The sequence below is a fragment of the Conger conger genome, chromosome 17, assembly GCF_963514075.1.
Source record: "Conger conger chromosome 17, fConCon1.1, whole genome shotgun sequence".
In the NCBI taxonomy this organism is placed as follows: Eukaryota; Metazoa; Chordata; class Actinopteri; order Anguilliformes; family Congridae; genus Conger; species Conger conger.
Genome location: NC_083776.1, coordinates 17524539 through 17546364, shown reverse-complemented (window position 1 = coordinate 17546364; position 21826 = coordinate 17524539). Strand labels below are relative to the sequence as shown.

The 21826-nt window shown below is 46.3% G+C and overlaps 1 protein-coding gene across 1 annotated transcript in view; it reads right to left on the bottom strand.

Annotated features, from left to right (window-relative positions):
• The window catches only part of slc4a3 (solute carrier family 4 member 3), a 50760-nt gene extending 30140 nt beyond the window's left edge, over positions 1-20620 (bottom strand). Inside the window, exons 1-5 of the mRNA XM_061227087.1 lie at positions 20538-20620; positions 8167-8323; positions 7075-7325; positions 6044-6198; positions 2669-2889 (exon numbers count right to left, since the gene is read on the bottom strand). Of these exons, the coding sequence (XP_061083071.1) occupies positions 2669-2889; positions 6044-6198; positions 7075-7325; positions 8167-8323; positions 20538-20591 (838 nt within the window). The 5' untranslated portion in view covers positions 20592-20620. The remainder of the gene's footprint in view (positions 1-2668; positions 2890-6043; positions 6199-7074; positions 7326-8166; positions 8324-20537) is intronic.
• Positions 20621-21826: the final 1206 nt, after the last annotated feature.

Here is a 21826-nt window from a genome sequence, read left to right as displayed (position 1 = left end):
ACTGGCGCCCCGGTTTCGTAGAGAGTAAAATCCCTGCGTTATTTGGCGGCCCGTGTAAGGACCCTACATAATTTGGAGTCCCGTGCGAGGACCCCTACAGCACTGTCCACCAGGGGGCAGCACCGGCCCCACTCACTATGGCAGCAGCTGTGATTCATTGTAATCACTGTGGCTGCTGCCAATTACCTTGTTATGGGCTTAATAAAAGGCCTGGATGTCAGGCCTAAGGGAGAGATGTTTTGGGTTGTGGATGTCTTGCTTCCCTTTTTCCACCCTAGCCTGGAGTGTTGGAGGCTTATTTTATGTTTGAAAGGTTTTGTTGATTGTTTGTATCTTATGTTTAAACAGCAGGAAGCCAATTATTCTTTTGAGTTTTATTTGTCTGCGCACTACATGCCATCACCAGCCCTGCCTCACCAATAATAATTTGCAATAAGGTAGTTCCCGGCTGCTGGCACATAGTGCCAGGAGGTTGCTATGCAACGTTAGTAAACTTTAGTTCTGCTAAACAAGCTTGCTAACTAGCTAGCAAGCTAGAGTTAGTGAACAAAGAGTTTATGCCTTATTGATGTTTATTTGTACATTCCCATTGTGGAAACCCTGAAAAACTGTCCACCATCAGTGGGATCCCGTTGTGTAGGTCTACTAATTTTATTATTTGGAGAAGGCGTACTGCTCAGCGCATCCCCACAGCAGAACAATACCATCACCTTTTGGTATGATTACTTACTGTGAATTGCTGTATTAGTTGGGAATGTTGTAGAAACAAAACCCACGGAGTACCAAAGCTATTTTTTTCTAGAAAAGTTGATTAAGGACGTAACTTCAAAATATTTGAAGTAGAGGTTCGGGTAAAATTTATGACACTGGTTTCCGGGTGGGTATATATGTGCCAAAAATGGCCAAATTGAATATTCTATGGGTCTTATCTCAGCCATTGTCATTACGTGTTCATCTTTACACAATGGGAAAGAATTCAGAGATGACTCTCATTGAAAAATCAAATGACACTAAAACTATGTTCACTTTTGGAGATATGAACCCCCAAATGAGATTTGTCTACCAAATGCAACAACATAGGCAATCCAAAAAAGCAGACCATGACTTTTTACGAACTGAAATCCCATCATATTCAGTATATAGCTATGTATTTAAACCATGAAATGTATCCAGACTTCAACGGTTAGTAGTTTGTTGATATTTAGCTTTCGCTGCTCTATTAGGTAGCAGTAGACCGGAAGTATTGTTCCTGATTCATCCACCTTACCTCCCTGTATTACATTTTGTCTAAAGACTTAACTTAACAAATATGCAATAATAGAGGCAATCACAAAGGGGGCAAATCCTTTTTTTGGCACTGTATGAAATAACATTAGAGTGTAGGCATGCAGTTTTTAGCACTGACTGACTTTATTTACAAAGTGTCTAGACAACCTGGGACGCTAAAGGACAAGCAAATACATATGTTAGAGATAACGTCTATTTTGGGTTCGAAATCATATCACAGAATGTGTCCTCCAGGGTTGTTGGCTCATCCTGTCAGGACATTATTCTAATGCATGAGCCCAACGGTTTGGGTACCAAATCCAGTGGCAATTGTGGCAGGCAGCCCTGAGGCTATGAGCAGGAATGTGTGAAGATAAATCAGGATAACATTTGTTTTTAAAAATGTGAAGACCATTTCCAATACATTATTTTCTAGAACATGCTGTGCTCGCTTCTGTGACACTTTCAGCCTGAGAATACGTGCTCCTGTGTGCACTAAACCACAGTCTGATTGAGGGCCTTGGAGGTGAACCCAGAGCTACATTCTCGAGTGGAACACGTTAGTGAATCTGTTGTTGCTCACGGCATTCCTGTACGTTTTCCCCACGGGTGCAGACCCTGCCAAAGCTGGCTCTCTCAGCCCACCAGGCTAACGGTAGATCAGTCCTTCCTGTTCTCGCTCCTTGAACTATGAGCGATGGGATGTCAGCCCTCACTCTGTTTTTGTTGGGCTGGTTTGGGCTCCAACAGCAGAACCGAAGACTTTCCTGTCATGTCCAATAAGCAGTAAACACACAGTCACTGAAGCTATCCCCCTGCTCAGATAATACTGGAGCTCTGTATTGTGGACATGTACCGTATATTTATAAGCATAGGGTAGCACTGTGTGGTCCTGGAGGCTTGCATGGTCTGCTGGATCGTATATCAGTTAGACTAAAAGAAGCAACTGACTTACATCGCCTGCTTTCTTTGATCTGATCTGGATGGTGATTTTCCAGGGAGAACAAAAACCAGTAGACCCAATTGTCCTCTGGGACCAAGGCTGTGGCCCACTTGGCTGAGCTAATGAATGCATTTAGAAAGCAGTGTCATAAGCCTCACCCCACAGAGCAGCAGTCTTTCTGGAAAAGCAGGACTATTTAACAGTTCTAGATACAGTAAACAGCATATGACTAGGCCCGTAGCCTAGTGGCGAAGGTACATGACTGGGACCCAGAAGGTTGGTGGTTCAATCCGTGGTGTAGCCACAAAAGGAGCCATGCAGTTGTCGGGACCTTCAGCAAAACCCTTAACCACACATTGTCCCCTGCTTAGCCTAATTGGCTGTAAGTCGCTCTGGATGAAGGCGTCAGCCGTGTTCTGGCTGTACTCGTGAGGACTTCCAGCTGGACGCAGGTCTTACTTTTCATGTCGTCCAGGTCGGCGCTGGCCAGCATCTGGGCCTCAGCCTCGTCGGTGGGCACCTTCTGGTACACGGCGGTCTCCATGGCGGTCAGGCTGCCGATGCAGATCCTCTCCCGCAGGTCGTAGCTCGGCCTCTGGGCGCCCGCCGCCCGGTGCAGCGGCTTCCTCCGGAACCATCCACGGCCCGGCACACTGGGAGGCTCCGGAGCACCCGAGAACCTGAGGAAGACAGCCAATCACTGCAGCCCTACCACAGCCAATCAATGCAGCCCTACCACAGCCAATCTCTGCAGATATGCCACAGCCAATCACTGCAGATATGCCACAGCCAATCACTGCAGGTTTACTACAGCCAATCAATGCAGCTCGGCCACAACCATTCACTGCACCTCTGCCAGACCTGGGTGTCGAAGTGTCCCTGAGCAAGACACCTAACCCCCAATTGATGAGCTGATTGGTACCTTGCATGGCTGCCAATCACCATTGGTGTGTGTGTGTGTGTGTGTGTGTGTGTGTGTGTCTGTGTGTGTGTGAATAGGTAAATGAGAGGCATCAATTGTACAGCGCTTTGGATAAAGGTACTGCATGTCTGCCACGGCAAATGAATGAACCACTGCAAGTCTACCACAGGCAATACAATTTTGGAAGTGCCGCATCTCCCTCCCAGGGAAGTCTCTTGCATTACAAAAACATGTGAAATGAAAATGTTTTTAAAAATATGAATCATTTTTATTGCATGCCACTTGCAGTGTAGGCACAGTGAAATATATGGTACTTGAGATCAAGACCAGTGAATTGTGACCCTCCTGGGAAGAGAAATGAATTCCTGGGTCTTTGGGGGATATATGACCAGACAGTGAATATTGTAAAACTGCTGCTCTCTCAGGCTACGACCGAATGTAGTTCCTGGATCTCACACAGTGGATGGGGGGAGTTTCAGTTTAATCTCTTAAACGTGGACTCCAGTGCAGCAGTGTGGTCCAATGGCCACCAGGGGGTGCTACAACACTGGAGCTGGAATCTGCCTGTGACGGAATCATTTCCTGTTTTCCCTCAGTCACCGTGGCACAGCTTCACATCAGCCTGTCATAATGTTTTTAAACCAAGCTCTAAAATGAATCTGCAATAAATCTGTAATAAATCGAAATATGTTTTCCACAACGCAATCAGCTGACAGGTACCTCAGCCCCACCTCAGCTCATGGGAGGCAGCCTGCCCCATAAATTATTCAAAGCAACACCAAATTATTTATATTCTAATTGCCATGTGTGTTTATGAACCATATGTGCTTTGAGAGACACACATATATGATACTGAAGATGACTCATATATGAGTCATCTTCAGATGACATGGTCATTAAAATTTAAGCCTGAGATAAGGTGTGTTCGATCAAAGAAGGATTCACACTTTTTCATTTTTTTCCATTTGTCAGAAAAATGTCTTTACATCTACAGCATACAGATCTGGAGGTGGTCTCATGGTAATGTCTATGCTATTCCTAGATTTTGTGCTGTGTACTATATTTCTGATTGTGATTTTAACTTAGTTTGCTGTATTTTTATATATGTTTATGTATAACAGTCTCTAGACTTGGAATGGTGCAGAAAACCAAAAAACAGACAAAAAGATCCAGTGAGCAGCAGGTCTGAATGTGTTCTTAATGACAGAGGTCAGAGAAGAAGGGCCAAACTGGTAAAAGCTGACAGGAAGGTGACAGTAATGCAAATGACCACACATTACAACAGTGGTATGCAGAAGACCATCTCTGAACACACAATGTGTCAAACCTGTAAGTGGATGTGCTACAGCAGAAGTCATAATGAATGGTCATAATGAAGTTGTAGTTTAGCTTATTAAGCTAAGGCACACAAAACAACTTCCAGTTTGACTGGTCAGGTTTGTGAGGGAAACATGACACTTCATACATCAACCATTTTTTTCCCAGTCAAGACCTTGAAAGGTTTACAATCAGAGATACAGTCAAATACTCTTGTTTGACGCTAGTAACCACTGAAACGGATCAATGATATTTTTTTGGTGATCGTGACATCAGTCACATAATTGATGCTTGTTACGTCCCCAGCACCCTTGTTGCATGAGTTTCGTGTGCTGTGTTTTTAACTTTGATTGCAGGATTGTTAGCACCTGTGGGGAACCCTATATGAAGAACCCGCTTTGCGACCGGCTGGTTTTTAACATGCTGGCTACTGCATGAGATACCAGAACCAGAGCTTTAACAGATACCAGACCATTGAGCCCAACCATGCACTAGAACAGAGCTTTAACAGATACCAGACCATAGAGCCCATCCATACACTAGAACAGAGCTTTAACAGATACCAGACCATAGAGCTCATCCATGCACTAGAACAGAGCTTTAACAGATACCAGATCATAGAGCCTATCTATGCACTAGAGCAGAGCATTGCCAGGATGAGCCACCTAGCAGACCCCTATGCACACACATTTCTGCTGAGATGACTAACTGTGACAAAGCAATGGCTGCTCTATGCATACAGATTAGCCTGGATGGCAAATTCCACTGAATACTGATAACAAGCAGTTTGTTTTGATGAAATGGGGATCCGTCTTGATGCCAAATTCAGTCATAAAATATATCAAATATCAAATATGTCTGTAGAACACACAGGAGTGTCCTTTAAAATAACATTTTCCTGGACAGAGTTCTGTTTTCTCTCTCTTCTCTATGGGCCACTGGTTCTGACAGTCCGACACAGAGTACAGGAAACAGCTCAAAAATATTGGGAAACATTCCAGTAAAGATTCCCAGTTGGTTGTCACAGTACATAATGCCAAGTGAGTTTTCCCCAAACAATCTTGGAATGTATTTGCTGTTCCTAACAACCATTTGTAAAAATACACAAACTTCCTAATTTTTTTAAACATCTGAGGATGACAGTTCCCATCTGAAATTCAAGTGCCCGAGTAGTGCTGTGAGCGCTAGTGCTGTTGCTAATGCTAATGTTAATGTGGGAACAACAAACATAGCGCTCTATCATAGCACTCTACCATCATTCCTCCAACATCCTTTGTGACAACAAAGAACATTCAAGGAGCAGGGAGGCGTACAGATACAGGCATTGGGAGGTGTTATAGAAGTGTAAAACTGTCAGGTGGGTACCTGTAGACGGCCTGTAGCGTAGTGGTTAAGGTAAATGACTGGGACACACAAGGTCGGTGGTTCTAATCCTGGTGTAGCCACAATAAGATCCGCACAGCCGTTGGGCCCTTGAGCAAGGCCCTTAACCCTGCATTGCTCCAGGGGAGGATTGTCTCCTGCTTAGTCTAATCAACTGTACGTCGCTCTGGATAAGAGCATCTGCCAAATGCCAATAATGTAATGTAATGTACCTGAGGAAGGTGTCCTCCAACACTGGCACTGCTTTGTCCTCTGGCTCCAGGTTTGGGGGCGTGGCCTCCTCGGGAGTGGGTGGGCTCTCGTTCTCGATGTGGAAGCTGGTGAAGGGGAGAGGGGGGGGCGGGTCCTCCTCACCCCCCAGGCTGAACTGCAAAGGACAAGCCCCCATCAGCCAGCAAGGTCCCCACTGCCAAATCCAAATCCAAACCCTGTCACAATGCTCCCTTCAAACCATCACAGTGCTCCCCTCAAACCGTCACAGTGCTCCCCCTCAAACCCTCACAGTGTTCCCCTCAGACAGTCTGAACAGAGCCGCCAGCTCTTCTGAAGGCAAGTAAAAGCGCAGGTGAAGGGTAGCTTCCCTCTCTCATGCTCTGTGAGCAGTGTCTCTTTCTCTCTGAAGATGGCGATAATTCTGCCGCTCAGCTGATCTTCATCAGTCCTCTGTCAGCTCTGGTGTTTACAGCCGCAGTCTGACTGGGCAAAGGAAGTGGTTTTACACTCTCCTAACACGCAGCTCATCTGGGTGTGAAGGACACTCGTAAGAAATGTGCACCAGTAATGTTTTACAAGACTCAGCTCGTTTTGTCAAAATAGGAAAAAGGTATCGCCACAAATTCTCACGAGTCGTTGTGTGACAGCCAATGGGTGACAGCCAATGGGTCAACCCACAACACACATTTACAGTCCAGCCGAGAACATTCTCCACTCGAGCTCAAACACTCATGTCAATGATGTCAACAGTTTATTTTTCTGCTAACCACAGACAGTACAGATCATTTTTTATACTATGTACTATTGAATTCCTACATGCATGTAAATACTATGGATGTAAAAACCCCAAAAGTGACAGTCTATATCTTAACACCATTAAAATCCAATGTGCTGGAAGTCTAATAAATAGCTAATAAAGTGCTCACTGAGTGTATTTTTACAACACAGTCAATGAACATTTTAGAAGCCAACAATGTTAAGATGCAAGCGATGGTGTGTGTCCCAGGTGTGTGGTGTGGTCTCAGGTTACCTTTGGTTTGCTATCTGCCTGCTCAGTTGGCGTGGCCACCTGGCCCTGCCCCTCTGCCTCTGACTCTGCCTCTTCTTCGTCCACTTCCTGGATGGTGGGTGTGACCTCCGAGGGGGGCATGGAGGTCTTCTTTTTCCTGCGCTTCTTCTTCCTGCGCCGGTCAATGCTCAGAACCCTCTTCCTGAAGCGCAGCGGAGGGGGCAGGTGGGTGGAGAGGGGGTGGTGCGTGTGGTGGAAGGTGTGGCGGTGATCTGTCCGTAAAAATACAACCACATCGCGAGGACCGTGAGATTATAACCACAACACAAACAGGACCGTGAGATCACAGTCTGTAAATACACCACTACAACACGAACAGGCCTGTGAGGTAACACTGCTATGGGTTCAGAGTTCAGGTTAGGGCTCCAAACCATGGTCTGCTAGTTTCTGGCCTAAACTGGTGATTATGTTAACTCACCTCACCTAGTTCAGTGGCTCTGAACTGTTCACAGATTTTACTTAAAACATCAGGCAGTAGATCTTGTGGCTGTCCAGGACCAAGGCTGGGGACCCCAGCAGACCCTGTGACTCTCCAGGACCACAGCTGGGGACCCCAGTAGACCCTGTGGCTCCCCAGGACCAGGGCTGTGGGTCAAGCCTGTACTCAGCAGTAACTGGGGCGTTGTTGTTCTGGCAGAGACTGGAGCCGCTAATGATCGGGCTGTCATCCATCACCAGCCCAGCACCACACGCCATCCACCCTCCCCACGCGTGCGCGCCCCCTTCCTGGTCTTGATCTGAGCCTCACTGTAAATACCCAAATCCCCACATCCAGAGGATACTCCCTCAAGTGTTGTTGAGTGCAGATCAACATGCCAGAGGGCTGCGTTCTGACAGGAGAAGCAGGTTTATACCCAACAGGCTTCCTCCAATGACTGCACAGTTGGCTGGGTTTACTGGTGGCCTAAGGCTGGTGGAGTTGGTCTGTCAGTAAAGAACTGCGGCCTTAGGCTTCCATTAAAGCAGTTTCCAAATCAAGCCAATGCAGGGCGGTCAATCTTTTTTCAACCGAAACAATAAACACGATAGCGAGAAGGTCGGGGGAGTACGTACATTCAAAGTCCTTCTCGTTGTAGCAGCGGCCCATCTTCTCGCCGCCGCTGGCAGTAGAATCGGAGATGATGTCCCCGAACCTCTCCACGGACAGCGCCCGCTCCCAGTCTTCCTCCTCCTCTCCATCGCCAGCGGCTTTCTCTTCTTCTGCCTGAACCTGAGGAATATGAGGAACCGTGGTGAGAGTGAGGCTGCAGGGGAGCAAGCTTCAACAATTACTTAATCACAGCACACATTCATCAAGCCACAGTGCAGCAGGGCCCTCGTCTCCACTGAGGGGCCTCTCTGTCTTTCAGCTTATACCTGCCAACCCAGCTGACAAAAACGTTCTCATTTGGACCTGAGGCAACGGTATAATGACAAGCATCTTAGTGTTGCAACTTAGAACATTGGTTAGCATTTAGTAATGACAAAGGTTGAGGGCACTTGGCATTGACATTATCAACAATATAATGAATCTTGAATTTGAATTATTCAAATGCCAACTGTTGAACATTGTGAACTTTCCTGATTAAGTAAACACAAATGACCATTAAAAAAACCAATAACTTTTTTGTTCATTGTTATGTGGCTTTTTTCTTAAAAGTAATGTTGAAATGACATCTGGAATATAACTTTAAGAGAAAATGGACATTGCAATGATTAAAAAACGGTCACTTGAAATTCAGGAAACCAGATAACTTTTTTTAAGAAGGCACTCATCACCCCAGCACCTTCTCTCCCAGCATGGCCCTGGGTCTCACAGGAAATGGGTGTTCCCCACACAGGTGGGGAGGGGGGGTGGGTTATAGCCCCCTGTTTACTCCACAGGTCACCATTTCGGGGGGCTTTCATGTGATCGTTTCTGAAAATAACTTAAATAAAACATGAGTGGGGTGGATCTTTAATGAATGCACTTACTGAATTCTCCTGATATACCCGCCACTGATTTTAACATTGGCTATTAATTATTGCATTCATTTAGACATTGACTTTTAAAGGTTACACGTCTCACTAAGCCAGAAACTATTCTTCGAACAGCATTCGGGACCTAGATTTGGGGAATAACATGGATATTTAAAAAAAGGTTTATGAAGAGGAACTTCATCCTAATTAAATGTTCTAGTACCCGATTGAATTTTGACAACTGGAATTTGCATATTTTCAAGTTGGTGGATGTATCGTTAACTTCCTCCTGTATTGTGTCCTATACCTGCCCATTTGACTCTGATATACTGTATCCCTATCATATAAATATTACACTGAGAGTGGGTAAAGCTTAACCAGGAACATGAAATACATGGTTACAGATTTTCCAGGAGGAGAGATGGATATCTAATATCATGTAAATGAAATTTTCTTCGCACTCAATTGATCCGTCCACCAGTAATATGTTAGACCCGTCAACAGATCCATTCAAAATTGATTTCAGGATAGCGTTCCCCTTTAAATCCAAAGATCTCATCTTGTGTGGATTTTCGCAGCTGTGTCTGTGCAGCAGTAGATAATTAACAGATGGCTAAACATGACAAAACAACACTGTGGGGGTGGGGTACATGTATTTGAGTAGGGGGACTAATTCCTCTTGTCAAACGTGTTCCTCTGGCTCTTCTCAGACAAATCAAGATGCCACTTCATTAGCCATTGCGGTGGCGTGTGCTAGCGTGTCACTGAAATAAAGATGGCTGACCTCTGGGCTAAACGTATTCACCTTTAGAAGTGCCTGAACTGTATTCACCTGATTAGCCGCAGACGGGCAAGATACAAGCAGCCTCAGGACAGAATATGAACATTTTGTTTGACGTTGCAAAACAAAAACAAAGAACACAAATACTATACCATGAGGCTGTGGTGTGAAATAACTATTCTGTTTTCTTGCTTCCAGCTGAAAGCATAAAAGTAATGTGACTGAAACTTTCACTTTGGCTATGTTATGTCTCACTAGAACAGATTAATGAGCTACCCAGGACTCCTGATTTCATCTCTGTACACAGACAAATCGCAATGCTCATTTGTTTGCTGGTCAGTTAGAAGAGTGTGTGTGTACGTGTGTAAGCGTGCACTTGTGTGTGTGTGTGTGTGTGTCTGTGTCTATAAACACCATCCTCTTGACGTCATACTACTATGATTGGAAAATGGAAAATGGATGGCATTTATGTCCATATTTGACCTGCAGTCTCTCACAGACAGGCAGGGAATAGACCAGTGCTGTGGATCACGCGGTGGGAGAATGCTGCCCGTTTTACAGACGGTAACCACCCCCTGGAGCTGAGTGAACAGGAGTGTGAACCTGGCTGATTCTGTTCACTGAGCAGGTAAAACAGACCGATGACTCTGCCTGGGAGGTCATCGCAGGCTAACAGCCTTGTTTGCAGATTAAACCCAACACGTCTCAGTGGGAGGTCGGCAGCGGCCTATGCTCCTTGGCATCTGGTATCAGTTACGGCTGTTCTAGAGCATGGATGGGCTCTATGGTCTGGTATTTGTTAAGGCTCTGTTCTAGAGCATGGATGGGCTCTATGGTCTGCTATTTGTAAAGGCTCTGTTCTAGTGAATGGATGGACTCTATGGTCTGGTATTTGTTAAGGCACTGTTCTAGTGCATGGATGGGCTTTATGGTCTGGTATCTCTGGGGGGTCTGACTCGCTCTGACTAACGCTGCTGATGTTGGGCTGCAGCTGGCTGCCAGGGTGACGTTGCCATGACAATGCAATCTCAACTGGTTAACGGGTGCCGCTGCTCGATCAGACCCCCGCTAACGCCGGAGCAGTGCACCCTGGGGGCTGAATCCTGCTGGGATCTCTATGGTGACAGCAACCCCCCCCCCCCCCCCCCCCACTCAAACTGCATGGGTTCCAGTGCCGTCCCCAGGAATCTGAACACACCCACCCCACGTTTCGCTCCCTCCACCCACTCCACCCCAGACAGCCTGAGGAAACAGTATGCAGTATGCTGAGCTATCACGCGGTATATGTACAACACCGAGTCACATCCCGAATATGAGGGCCATCCAGGTCAGGTTCTGGGCCCTCCCAGATCCCTTCAACATTCCTCTTTCATTTTGTTTTCAAGGTAGGCAGTAGGTCTGTTTGCTATAATGGCTAAGATATCACATTTTAACAGAGATTAGCATTGTGACAGAAACGGTACAGCAATATGACCCTGACTGTAAAAATGCAGAAGGTGTGCATGCATGGGAGTATTACCCAGTGTTTTACTCCATTTCACGGAGCATGTTGTTTGCAAAGAAATGTCCTGAGCAAACAAATACTTTTTTTGCTAAGCTGAGCATCAGAAATACACTGCACCCATTCTTTATTTATGGCTGGGTCCATAGGGAGCCAGTGTAAAGATTTTTACATCTTTTTACAAACTTACATGAATTCACATAGCACAGTGAACAGGCCTAGTTTGCAGAGGGGTAGTGATATTAAATTCACAGGTAAAAGAAAAGATGATTGGTTCACTCAAGTAAAGTCCATTTTTCTACCTAGAAAAAGTCTGTGGTTCAGATGTGCTAATTTCAGGAGGAATTTTATTAAAATCTCAGTGATACCTAAAACCTCTGTGGTGCCAAGATGGGAGATTTGGGTGATGTCCAGCAAGGGGCAGCACCGGCCCACTTACAGGCAGGGCCACAACTGTGATTCATCGTAATCACTGCGACTGTGGCCCAGTACCTAATTATGGGCCTTAAAAAAGGCCTGGTTTGCAGGTCTTGGGAGCTGGTTTTGGGAGCGGTATTTTAGACATTGTGAATGGTTGTTATAGGTTTTGATTGTGAGTCTGGGGGGGGTTGTTGGATTGGCCTTTTGTTTCTCTTCAAAGTTGTCTTTATTAAAAAGCTGTAAGCCAATGCTTTCCTTGAATCGTGCTGTTCTGTTTACCACACCTCTCATAAAAGAAACTGACAAACGTCACAATGCTAACTGCAAGCGAGCCTTCAACCAATGTCCCATTTAAAATGGAACAGCGCAGTCAGATGCAGCAGAACATGAGCGGTTTCACCGCTGACTCCATCCTGTGTTTCCACAAACTGCTCAGCATGTGCTGTTTGAGACAAATGTAATTGAATGAAATTGTGTGTTTCATTCAAACAGACAATTTGTCCTAACTTTACACTGCTAATTATTTATAATATTGGTGCAATGTGCAATTTCTTAATTGAATAAAAACAATAGAATGCTGTTCACGTACCATTGCATGTATACAGGTTTACCCAAAAATAAGGTATACCCCCCAGCCCTAGCACACACATTTAAAAATAACCATAGACTATGCAAGGCAGTCAGGTGATCAACTACAAACAGGGAGCACTGAACAATGAATGCTGGATGTAGGCCAAGTAGGCAATGACTACTGAAACACTGCAGTTCTACGCAAACTCTGCTACTCAAACACTGCAGTTCTACTCAAACATTACAGTTCTACTCAAACTCTGCTACTCAAGCACTGCAGTTCTACTCAAACACTGCAATTCTACTCAAACACTGGAGTTCTACTCAAACACTGCAGTTCTACTCAAACACTGCAGTTCTACTCAAACACTGCAGTGCTACTCAAACTTTGCTACTCAAACAGTGCAGTTCCACTCAAACACTGCAGTTCTACCACTTTTACATTACATTACATTACAGTGTTGAAGATGGTCCCTGCTGCCCCACAGACCCCGGCTGATTGGCTGGATTTTAAAAGAGGAAATCAAAGAGACGGCCTGCATGCTGCTGTTAGACAGGTGATTAGCCTGCTAATGGAAGCTGATTGGAGGAGAGACATTAAACAGCTTACATAGGCCAGAGGCTAGGGCCTGGTGTCCAAGATCAGTGACACTGGACCCCACCAGTCCACGCTTCAACAGGAAGTCCATAAACAGTCCCCACCACACAGGAAAATATAATCGAGAGACAGCATTGTGAGCCATCAATGTTGTATAATGTTAAACTGATTTATTTATTTTTTTATTGCACATGAATTTCATCTCATTGCATCCTTTTGCTTCTGCATCGCAGTGGAAAATACCTATTTCCATCTGCAGTTAAAATATGCAGGTGCCAGGCCTTTACACAGAATAAATAACACATCTCGTATAACACCTCCCCTGGCTTCACGGCACTGGATTCCAGTATCTCTTACAAATGATTTGAGAAATTTTACTCATCACTTTTAAGGTAAGAATACATTTATGTTTTCTTTGAAGCGCAGACTCAACCACATTAGACCCTCAACATAAATCTTGCTCACCACCCAAACCACACATTCTAAAGCATGACAGGAGAAGGCATTTGCAAGGAGGGCTCCAATCTTCTAGAATAACTGCCCAGATTTGACCAGTTTTCAGACTCAAGCTTAGGTATCTATCTTACCAATATCACTTTTTTATTATTTTCTGTTTATTGTCTTCATTATGTTATTTAGTTCATTTATTTTGCTCATTTATTTTGCAGTGTAAAGCGCTTTGTGTTCTGTGTAAAAAAAATGTACTCAATAAATTATTTTAAGTATGATAAGTTATGGTCATTATAAGGAAATACATGAATTAAAAAAAGGATTTACATTTCAGAAAATGGGTGCTACCCCAGCCCATAATGTGCCCTTAACCATAGGTAATGACAGAATGCCAGGGCTCACCCATTCTGCCAGCGCTCAGAGCCACCAGGAAAGACAACAGAACAGAAAACAAAGCAGTAAACAATCAGTCAGTCACCATGCTCAACATGCATATCTGTTCATATCTGTAATATCATAACATGCGCCTTGTCCGTTTATATCTGTAATATCACAACATGTGCCCTGTCTGTTTATATCTGTAATATCACAACATGCGTCCTGTCGTATCACAACATGCTATGTCTGTAATATCACAACAGGTGCCCCGTGTGTTCATATCTGTCAAATCACAACATGTGCCCTGTCTGTTTACATCTGTCATATCACAATATGTGCCTTGTCCGTACAAGGCACATATTGTGATATGACAGGGCATTAGTGTGTCCGTAATCACACGAATGCCCTGCACTGCACCGGAGCGATGAAGAGCATCACCTTTTCCTCAACATCAGCCTGATCCATCTTTCAGGGCTACAGCAACCGAAACAGGCTGATCCGATCAGAGTGCAGCTTTAACATCAAACAAAGGAGTGCCACACCTTCAATTATCCATCATGGCTACAGCAACCGAAACAGGCTAATCCGAAACGAGTGCAGATTTAACATGAAACCCAGGAGTGCCACACCACACTGTAAACTATTGGGAGTGGTTAACATTATGCCAAAATCATTTATTTTTTTATTGGTATGCAGTCCATTTACATCCTCCTTAGACCCGGCAGTTCTTTTCTGTCCCCTGTAGAGGGCAGGAGTCTCCAGTCTTCATATCAAGAATTATCATGCTGAGCCCTGTTGTCCTGTGTGGAGGACATACATACAGTACATATAAAATAATAATCAATAATATTTTCCCTGCAACATGATGTTTCACCCAAGACAATTGTATTATTTAAGCCTTTTCTCTGGGGTCTCTGAAGGAGGGGGCCGATAAAATGCCGGCACTGCTGTCTGTTTGAGTTAGTCTGTGTGAGGCGGAGAGATTTGCCAGGCTCTGGAGCTCCACCAAACAACACAGACAGTTCTTCCATCGTGGGGCTCCTTACGCTGGGAGACGGAAAGCAGGAGAAAAGTCTCTCTCTTATGTCCTTCCAGACGTCCAGAAGGTTCACTGCACTACAAGCAAATAAACACTGAAGAGTCCAAATGAATCATCTGCAATTCAGATGTTTATTTAAAGATTCCCACTATCAATAATACGGCCCCAAATGCCAGTATGTCAGTCAGGTCCGTTTACCTGTACAAAACTGCCAAAAGCCTTTTTTTATTCCTGTAAGAAAAATTACCCTTAACTGAAATCAATTGTACTTCAAATGATATTTTAGTTTGAGAACACTTGGCCCAGTTTACTTCAAAGTGTCACAATGGGATTTTTACTGTGCTATTTGTAATTTCTCTTCCTTGGCTAAATTTAGTCGCTGATACGTTTCCCTCATTCAGTCACTGAATATCACATTGTGCTGATTTGAATGAGGTTTGAATATTGTTCAGTGAAATATGGAGCCAGAAGGGACAGAAGCGTTCAGCTTGCCCTCTGGGTAAATTCAGTGGGAGGGGAGTAAAGCGATCACTGCCAGCCAGTCTGTTCTTATCCCACGGGGCGCCCTCACTCGTCTGGGCTAAGAGCAGACTGCCTCAGGAGCACGGCTGGGGCTGGGTGTTCATTTCCACTCTCAGGTGAACCTGATATGCGGAACAGCGCACATTCATAGGCCGCGCGGTGGGAAAAAGCCGCTAGCCGTGCGCACACTGCTTCTAGGTGAACCCCGCAGGGGCGATCCACTTTTGTACACACCAGAGCCATTTCTGGGCCTACAGGCCTAATCAGCCAATTAGAGGGCTGCTGGCTATCGCACGCCATTCTGCACACTACACCTTTCCCCAACCACCTGACGCTGCGGAGTTCAGACACCCGTGTCGTCTGAACAGAAATCTGTGTCGTCTGTGCTGAATTTTCCCTCTGTGTTCTGATGCTGGCCAAACCTCATCTATATGCATGATATGCGTCACTCGAATAATTATCTACTTCACATTATTACGGTGACTTACACTCTCATCAGAATAAGGATCAGTTCAATCAGTGCCTGTCTGTTGTCCGGGACCTCTCGTATGAGAAAATACAAAACGATCACTTTGATATGGGCCGGTCGGCATTTGGAAAGGGCAGGATGGATGATAAGAGCCGGGGGAAATAAAAGCCTGTCTTTCTCGTTTCAGAGCAGCCCAAGCTGCCGCGGTCTCAGCTCCGGAAGAGCTGAGACTGGGGAGAGGTCTGATCAGCAGTGGAGAGGTCTGATCAGCAGGGGAGAGGTCTGATCAGCAGTGGAGAGGTCTGATCAGCAGGGGAGAGGTCTGATCAGCAGTGGAGAGGTCTGATCAGCAGGGGAGAGGTCTGATCAGCAGTGGAGAGGTCTGATCAGCAGGGGAGAGGTCTGATCAGCAGGGGAGAGGTCTGATCAGCAGTGGAGAGGTCTGATCAGCAGGGGAGAGGTCTGATCAGCAGTGGAGAGGTCTGATCAGGTCGGGAGAGGGGTGGCACCCTGTAGGTACATAACATTTTACCCCTAGCCAACAATATACGTATTTAATTCATTTGTATATTTTTTTGCTTGGAAGGCATACTCATTTGTACCAAAAGACATTATTACTGTACTTTCACTGTACACTTGGGAAATTCTATCCCTGAAGAACATAATTTTACCTCCACTGTCACTTTCTGAGAAAGTGTACCTTCAAATTTTTTAATTCATCTAACTGCAGAAAAACTAAAAAGGCAGCATATGAACATCTAATGAATTAAATGAAATTAAGTGAAGTGTATTTAATTGACGAATCGGTATTTATGCTGCAGTTACTGTTCCTTGATTTTTCTGTGTAAGTTGGGAAATCCTGTAGGTCAAACCACCAGTACTGTTTGTTTGGGATATCAGAGAGAGGTTGTCCTACTCTCCTGTCTGGAGCCACTTATAACCCAAAACATGTAGAGAGCAGCACTGGCCTGGGTGCATTCAGCACACAGCAGTGTCAGTCCCCCAGACATCCTAAAGAAAACCGTGGGGATGTCGCTGGTGGCACTCCAGCCATTTTACTATCAGCCCCCTGCGCACACGCTGAGCGGAGAGAGCCATCGTACGGCACGAAGACAACCGGGGGAGCCTGTCCATCTGCACGGATCTCAACGCACAGCTCCCCACAGAGCCACACTGCAAGCATCAGAGTCACAGAGAGTCACAGCTCCCCACTGAGCCACACTGCAAGCATCAGAGTCACAGAGAGGCACAGCTCCCCACAGAGCCACACTGCAGGCATCAGAGTCACAGAGAGGCACAGCTCCCCACTGAGCCACACTGCAAGCATCAGAGTCACAGAGAGGCACAGCTCCCCACTGAGCCTCACTGCAGGCATCAGAGGCACAGCTCCCCACTGAGCCACACTGCAGGCATCAGAGTCACAGCTCCCCACAGAGCCACACTGCAAGCATCGGAGTCACAGAGAGGCACAGCTCCGCACTGAGCCTCACTGCAAACATCAGAGTCACAGCTCCCCACTGAGCCACACTGCAAGCATCAGTCACAGCTCCCCACAGAGCCACACTGCAAACATCAGAGTCAGTGAGCGTCAGAGCCACAGTGAGTCACAGTGAGCATCAGAGTCAGTGAGTGTCACAGTGAGCATAACAACCACAGAGTGAGCATCAGAGCCACTGAGAGCCACACAGCGAGTGTCAGAGTCAGTGAGAGCCAGAGAGCGTCAGAGCCACGCAGTGAGTCACAGTGAGTGTCAAAGTCACAGTGTGTGTCACACAGTGAGCGTCAGAGCCACAGTGAGCATTAGAGTCACAGTCAGCATCAGAGCCACACAGTGAGTGTCACAGACACACAGTTGCCATCACAAACACACAGTGAGTGTCACAGACACATAATTGACGAATCGGTATTTATGCTGCAGTTACTGTTCCTTGATTTTTCTGTGTAAGTTGGGAAATCCTGTAGGTCAAACCACCAGTACTGTTTGTTTGGGATATCAGAGAGAGGTTGTCCTACTCTCCTGTCTGGAGCCACTTATAACCCAAAACATGTAGAGAGCAGCACTGGCCTGGGTGCATTCAGCACACAGCAGTGTCAGTCCCCCAGACGTCCTAAAGAAAGCCGTGGGGATGTCGCTGGTGGCACTCCAGCCATTTTACTATCAGCCCCCTGCGCACATGCTGAGTGGAGAGACGCCATCGTACGGCACGAAGACAACCGGGGGAGCCTGTCCATCTGCACGGATCTCAACGCACAGCTCCCCACAGAGCCACACTGCAAGCATCGGAGTCACAGAGAGGCACAGCTCCGCACTGAGCCTCACTGCAAGCATCAGAGTCACAGCTCCCCACTGAGCCACACTGCAAGCATCAGTCACAGCTCCCCACAGAGCCACACTGCAAACATCAGAGTCAGTGAGCGTCAGAGCCACAGTGAGTCACAGTGAGCATCAGAGTCAGTGAGTGTCACAGTGAGCATAACAACCACAGAGTGAGCATCAGAGCCACTGAGAGCCACACAGCGAGTGTCAGAGTCAGTGAGAGCCAGAGAGCGTCAGAGCCACGCAGTGAGTCACAGTGAGTGTCAAAGTCACATTGTGTGTCACACAGTGAGCGTCAGAGTCACAGTGAGCATTAGAGTCACAGTCAGCATCAGAGCCACACAGTGAGTGTCACAGACACACAGTTGCCATCACAAACACACAGTGAGTGTCACAGACACATAATTGACGAATCGGTATTTATGCTGCAGTTACTGTTCCTTGATTTTTCTGTGTAAGTTGGGAAATCCTGTAGGTCAAACCACCAGTACTGTTTGTTTGGGATATCAGAGAGAGGTTGTCCTACTCTCCTGTCTGGAGCCACTTATAACCCAAAACATGTAGAGAGCAGCACTGGCCTGGGTGCATTCAGCACACAGCAGTGTCAGTCCCCCAGACGTCCTAAAGAAAGCCGTGGGGATGTCGCTGGTGGCACTCCAGCCATTTTACTATCAGCCCCCTGCGCACATGCTGAGTGGAGAGACGCCATCGTACGGCACGAAGACAACCGGGGGAGCCTGTCCATCTGCACGGATCTCAACGCACAGCTCCCCACAGAGCCACACTGCAAGCATCGGAGTCACAGAGAGGCACAGCTCCGCACTGAGCCTCACTGCAAGCATCAGAGTCACAGCTCCCCACTGAGCCACACTGCAAGCATCAGTCACAGCTCCCCACAGAGCCACACTGCAAACATCAGAGTCAGTGAGCGTCAGAGCCACAGTGAGTCACAGTGAGCATCAGAGTCAGTGAGTGTCACAGTGAGCATAACAACCACAGAGTGAGCATCAGAGCCACTGAGAGCCACACAGCGAGTGTCAGAGTCAGTGAGAGCCAGAGAGCGTCAGAGCCACGCAGTGAGTCACAGTGAGTGTCAAAGTCACATTGTGTGTCACACAGTGAGCGTCAGAGTCACAGTGAGCATTAGAGTCACAGTCAGCATCAGAGCCACACAGTGAGTGTCACAGACACACAGTTGCCATCACAAACACACAGTGAGTGTCACAGACACATAATTGACGAATCGGTATTTATGCTGCAGTTACTGTTCCTTGATTTTTCTGTGTAAGTTGGGAAATCCTGTAGGTCAAACCACCAGTACTGTTTGTTTGGGATATCAGAGAGAGGTTGTCCTACTCTCCTGTCTGGAGCCACTTATAACCCAAAACATGTAGAGAGCAGCACTGGCCTGGGTGCATTCAGCACACAGCAGTGTCAGTCCCCCAGACGTCCTAAAGAAAGCCGTGGGGATGTCGCTGGTGGCACTCCAGCCATTTTACTATCAGCCCCCTGCGCACATGCTGAGTGGAGAGACGCCATCGTACGGCACGAAGACAACCGGGGGAGCCTGTCCATCTGCACGGATCTCAACGCACAGCTCCCCACAGAGCCACACTGCAAGCATCAGAGTCACAGCTCCCCACAGAGCCACACTGCAAGCATCAGAGTCACAGAGAGGCACAGCTCCCCACTGAGCCACACTGCAAGCATCAGAGTCACAGCTCCCCACTGAGCCACACTGCAAGCATCAGTCACAGCTCCCCACAGAGCCACACTGCAAACATCAGAGTCAGTGAGTGTCACAGTGAGCATAACAACCACAGAGTGTGCATCAGAGCCACTGAGAGCCACACAGCGAGTGTCAGAGTCAGTGAGAGCCAGAGAGCGTCAGAGCCACGCAGTGAGTCACAGTGAGTGTCAAAGTCACAGTGTGTGTCACACAGTGAGCGTCAGAGCCACAGTGAGCATTAGAGTCACAGTCAGCATCAGAGCCACACAGTGAGTGTCACAGACACACAGTTGCCATCACAAACACACAGTGAGTGTCACAGTTACCGCACGCGAGTGTCAGTTACCACTCGCGAGTGTCACAGGGCCTCATGTGGCATGGCCCGCTGCTGGCCCTCAGTTGGCGGTTGCTAAGGTCGCCTGAGCGACCGAGTCTAATTAGGGATGATTGATTTACTGCAAATTATCAAGACGACACCAACTGCATTGGCTTTTTAACCCAATCTGTTTTAAATATCGCTAAACCCACCAGCGTCAGTCATTTTCATCATGTGTCTGTAGGCATGTGTGAGAGGAGATGCAGGATGTCTGTATCTTTTTTTTTTCATGTTAGGCATGCTCTCTCTTTCTCTGTCTGTGTCTCTCTCTCTCTCTCTCTCTCTCTCTCAGGGATTTTTCTGAGGTGAGGGGGGTGAGGGAGGAGTGGCTCCTACCTGATGCAGGTTGACCAGCACGTCTGTCTCGGGGGCATGACCTCCTGTCGCCATGGGGACGTATGAGGGCAGCGGGGGGAGGGAGGGGGGGGGCACTGGTCCGAGATCAGCCCTTCTCTTTCACAGCGGGGGTTCCAGTCAGCCTGTGGGGTGGCATAACCTGCACATAGAGGCACAGAGAGAACACGGGGTCACACATTTCCGTTACATCCATTCCTCCTGCAGCCCAGGAGAGGGTGGCAGGGTTCCTTGCCATTGGGGAGGTGTTTCTCACCACTGTTTAAGGGTTTTTCACTCCACTGGAGAGTTTTTATTTACCTCAGGTAAACATTATACTACACTACATTACATTAAACTACACTTTCATTACCTAATTGACTAACACACAAAACTTTCAAGTGAATAAGTGTTACTCTGAGGAATACGGAAGAGCATTATTACTAAGAAAGCACTGAGGCATTATTTTTATTTTACATTATTTATCTATAATAAAATAATGTAAAGTTGACATACTAACCAGCAATGCAATTAGTATTATACTCAAAATAAATGCTACTACACAGCTAAAGAGAGCCATAGGACTGATCTGATTAGAAATGATCTGACTCCACTGGTAGCCTGCTGCCACAACTGGAAAAAAGCCATGTCCTCCCAGTGGCCAAAAATGGGCTCATTATCCACACTCTACCAGTTTTTCCAGTTCATGTTAATTTGCTAACACTTCCTGAATAGGGGAAGAAGCTAATACCATCCAATTAAGATAACAATTAATACTACAATCTGCTCACCTGGCTAGTGAGAAGAACAGAAGCAGCTATTTCCCATAAAAAACGAGAGCTATCGTGTGAAAAGCTATTCTGACGCCTTATTTTTATGATAATCTTGGCATTTTAGAAGTTGCCAAATAGCATCTTTAGACATGTTTCAAGTGGACAGTAAACACTTATTAAATGCAAACTGGCACAAGAAATAAGCTGGTATGTCATTCTTGAGCTTTACTTGCTGGCAGAAATATCCTCCAGAATTAAGCACATATACGGGATAAGAAATATTCACAGTAGCACTGCCAACACAACATGATGAGACAGACAACTTCCGTTTAGGTGAACAACCAATGCAAACATAAAAATCTGCTGGTAAAAACACTTGTAAAATCTAGCAGGCCTGGACTAATAATGAATGCCAGCAAATCTGTCAAGTCTACAGTGAAATTTATCAGACAATTATTCATTTGCACACAGCCAAACAACAGATTAATTCCCATGGGCAAAGTCCAAATTTACCAGACA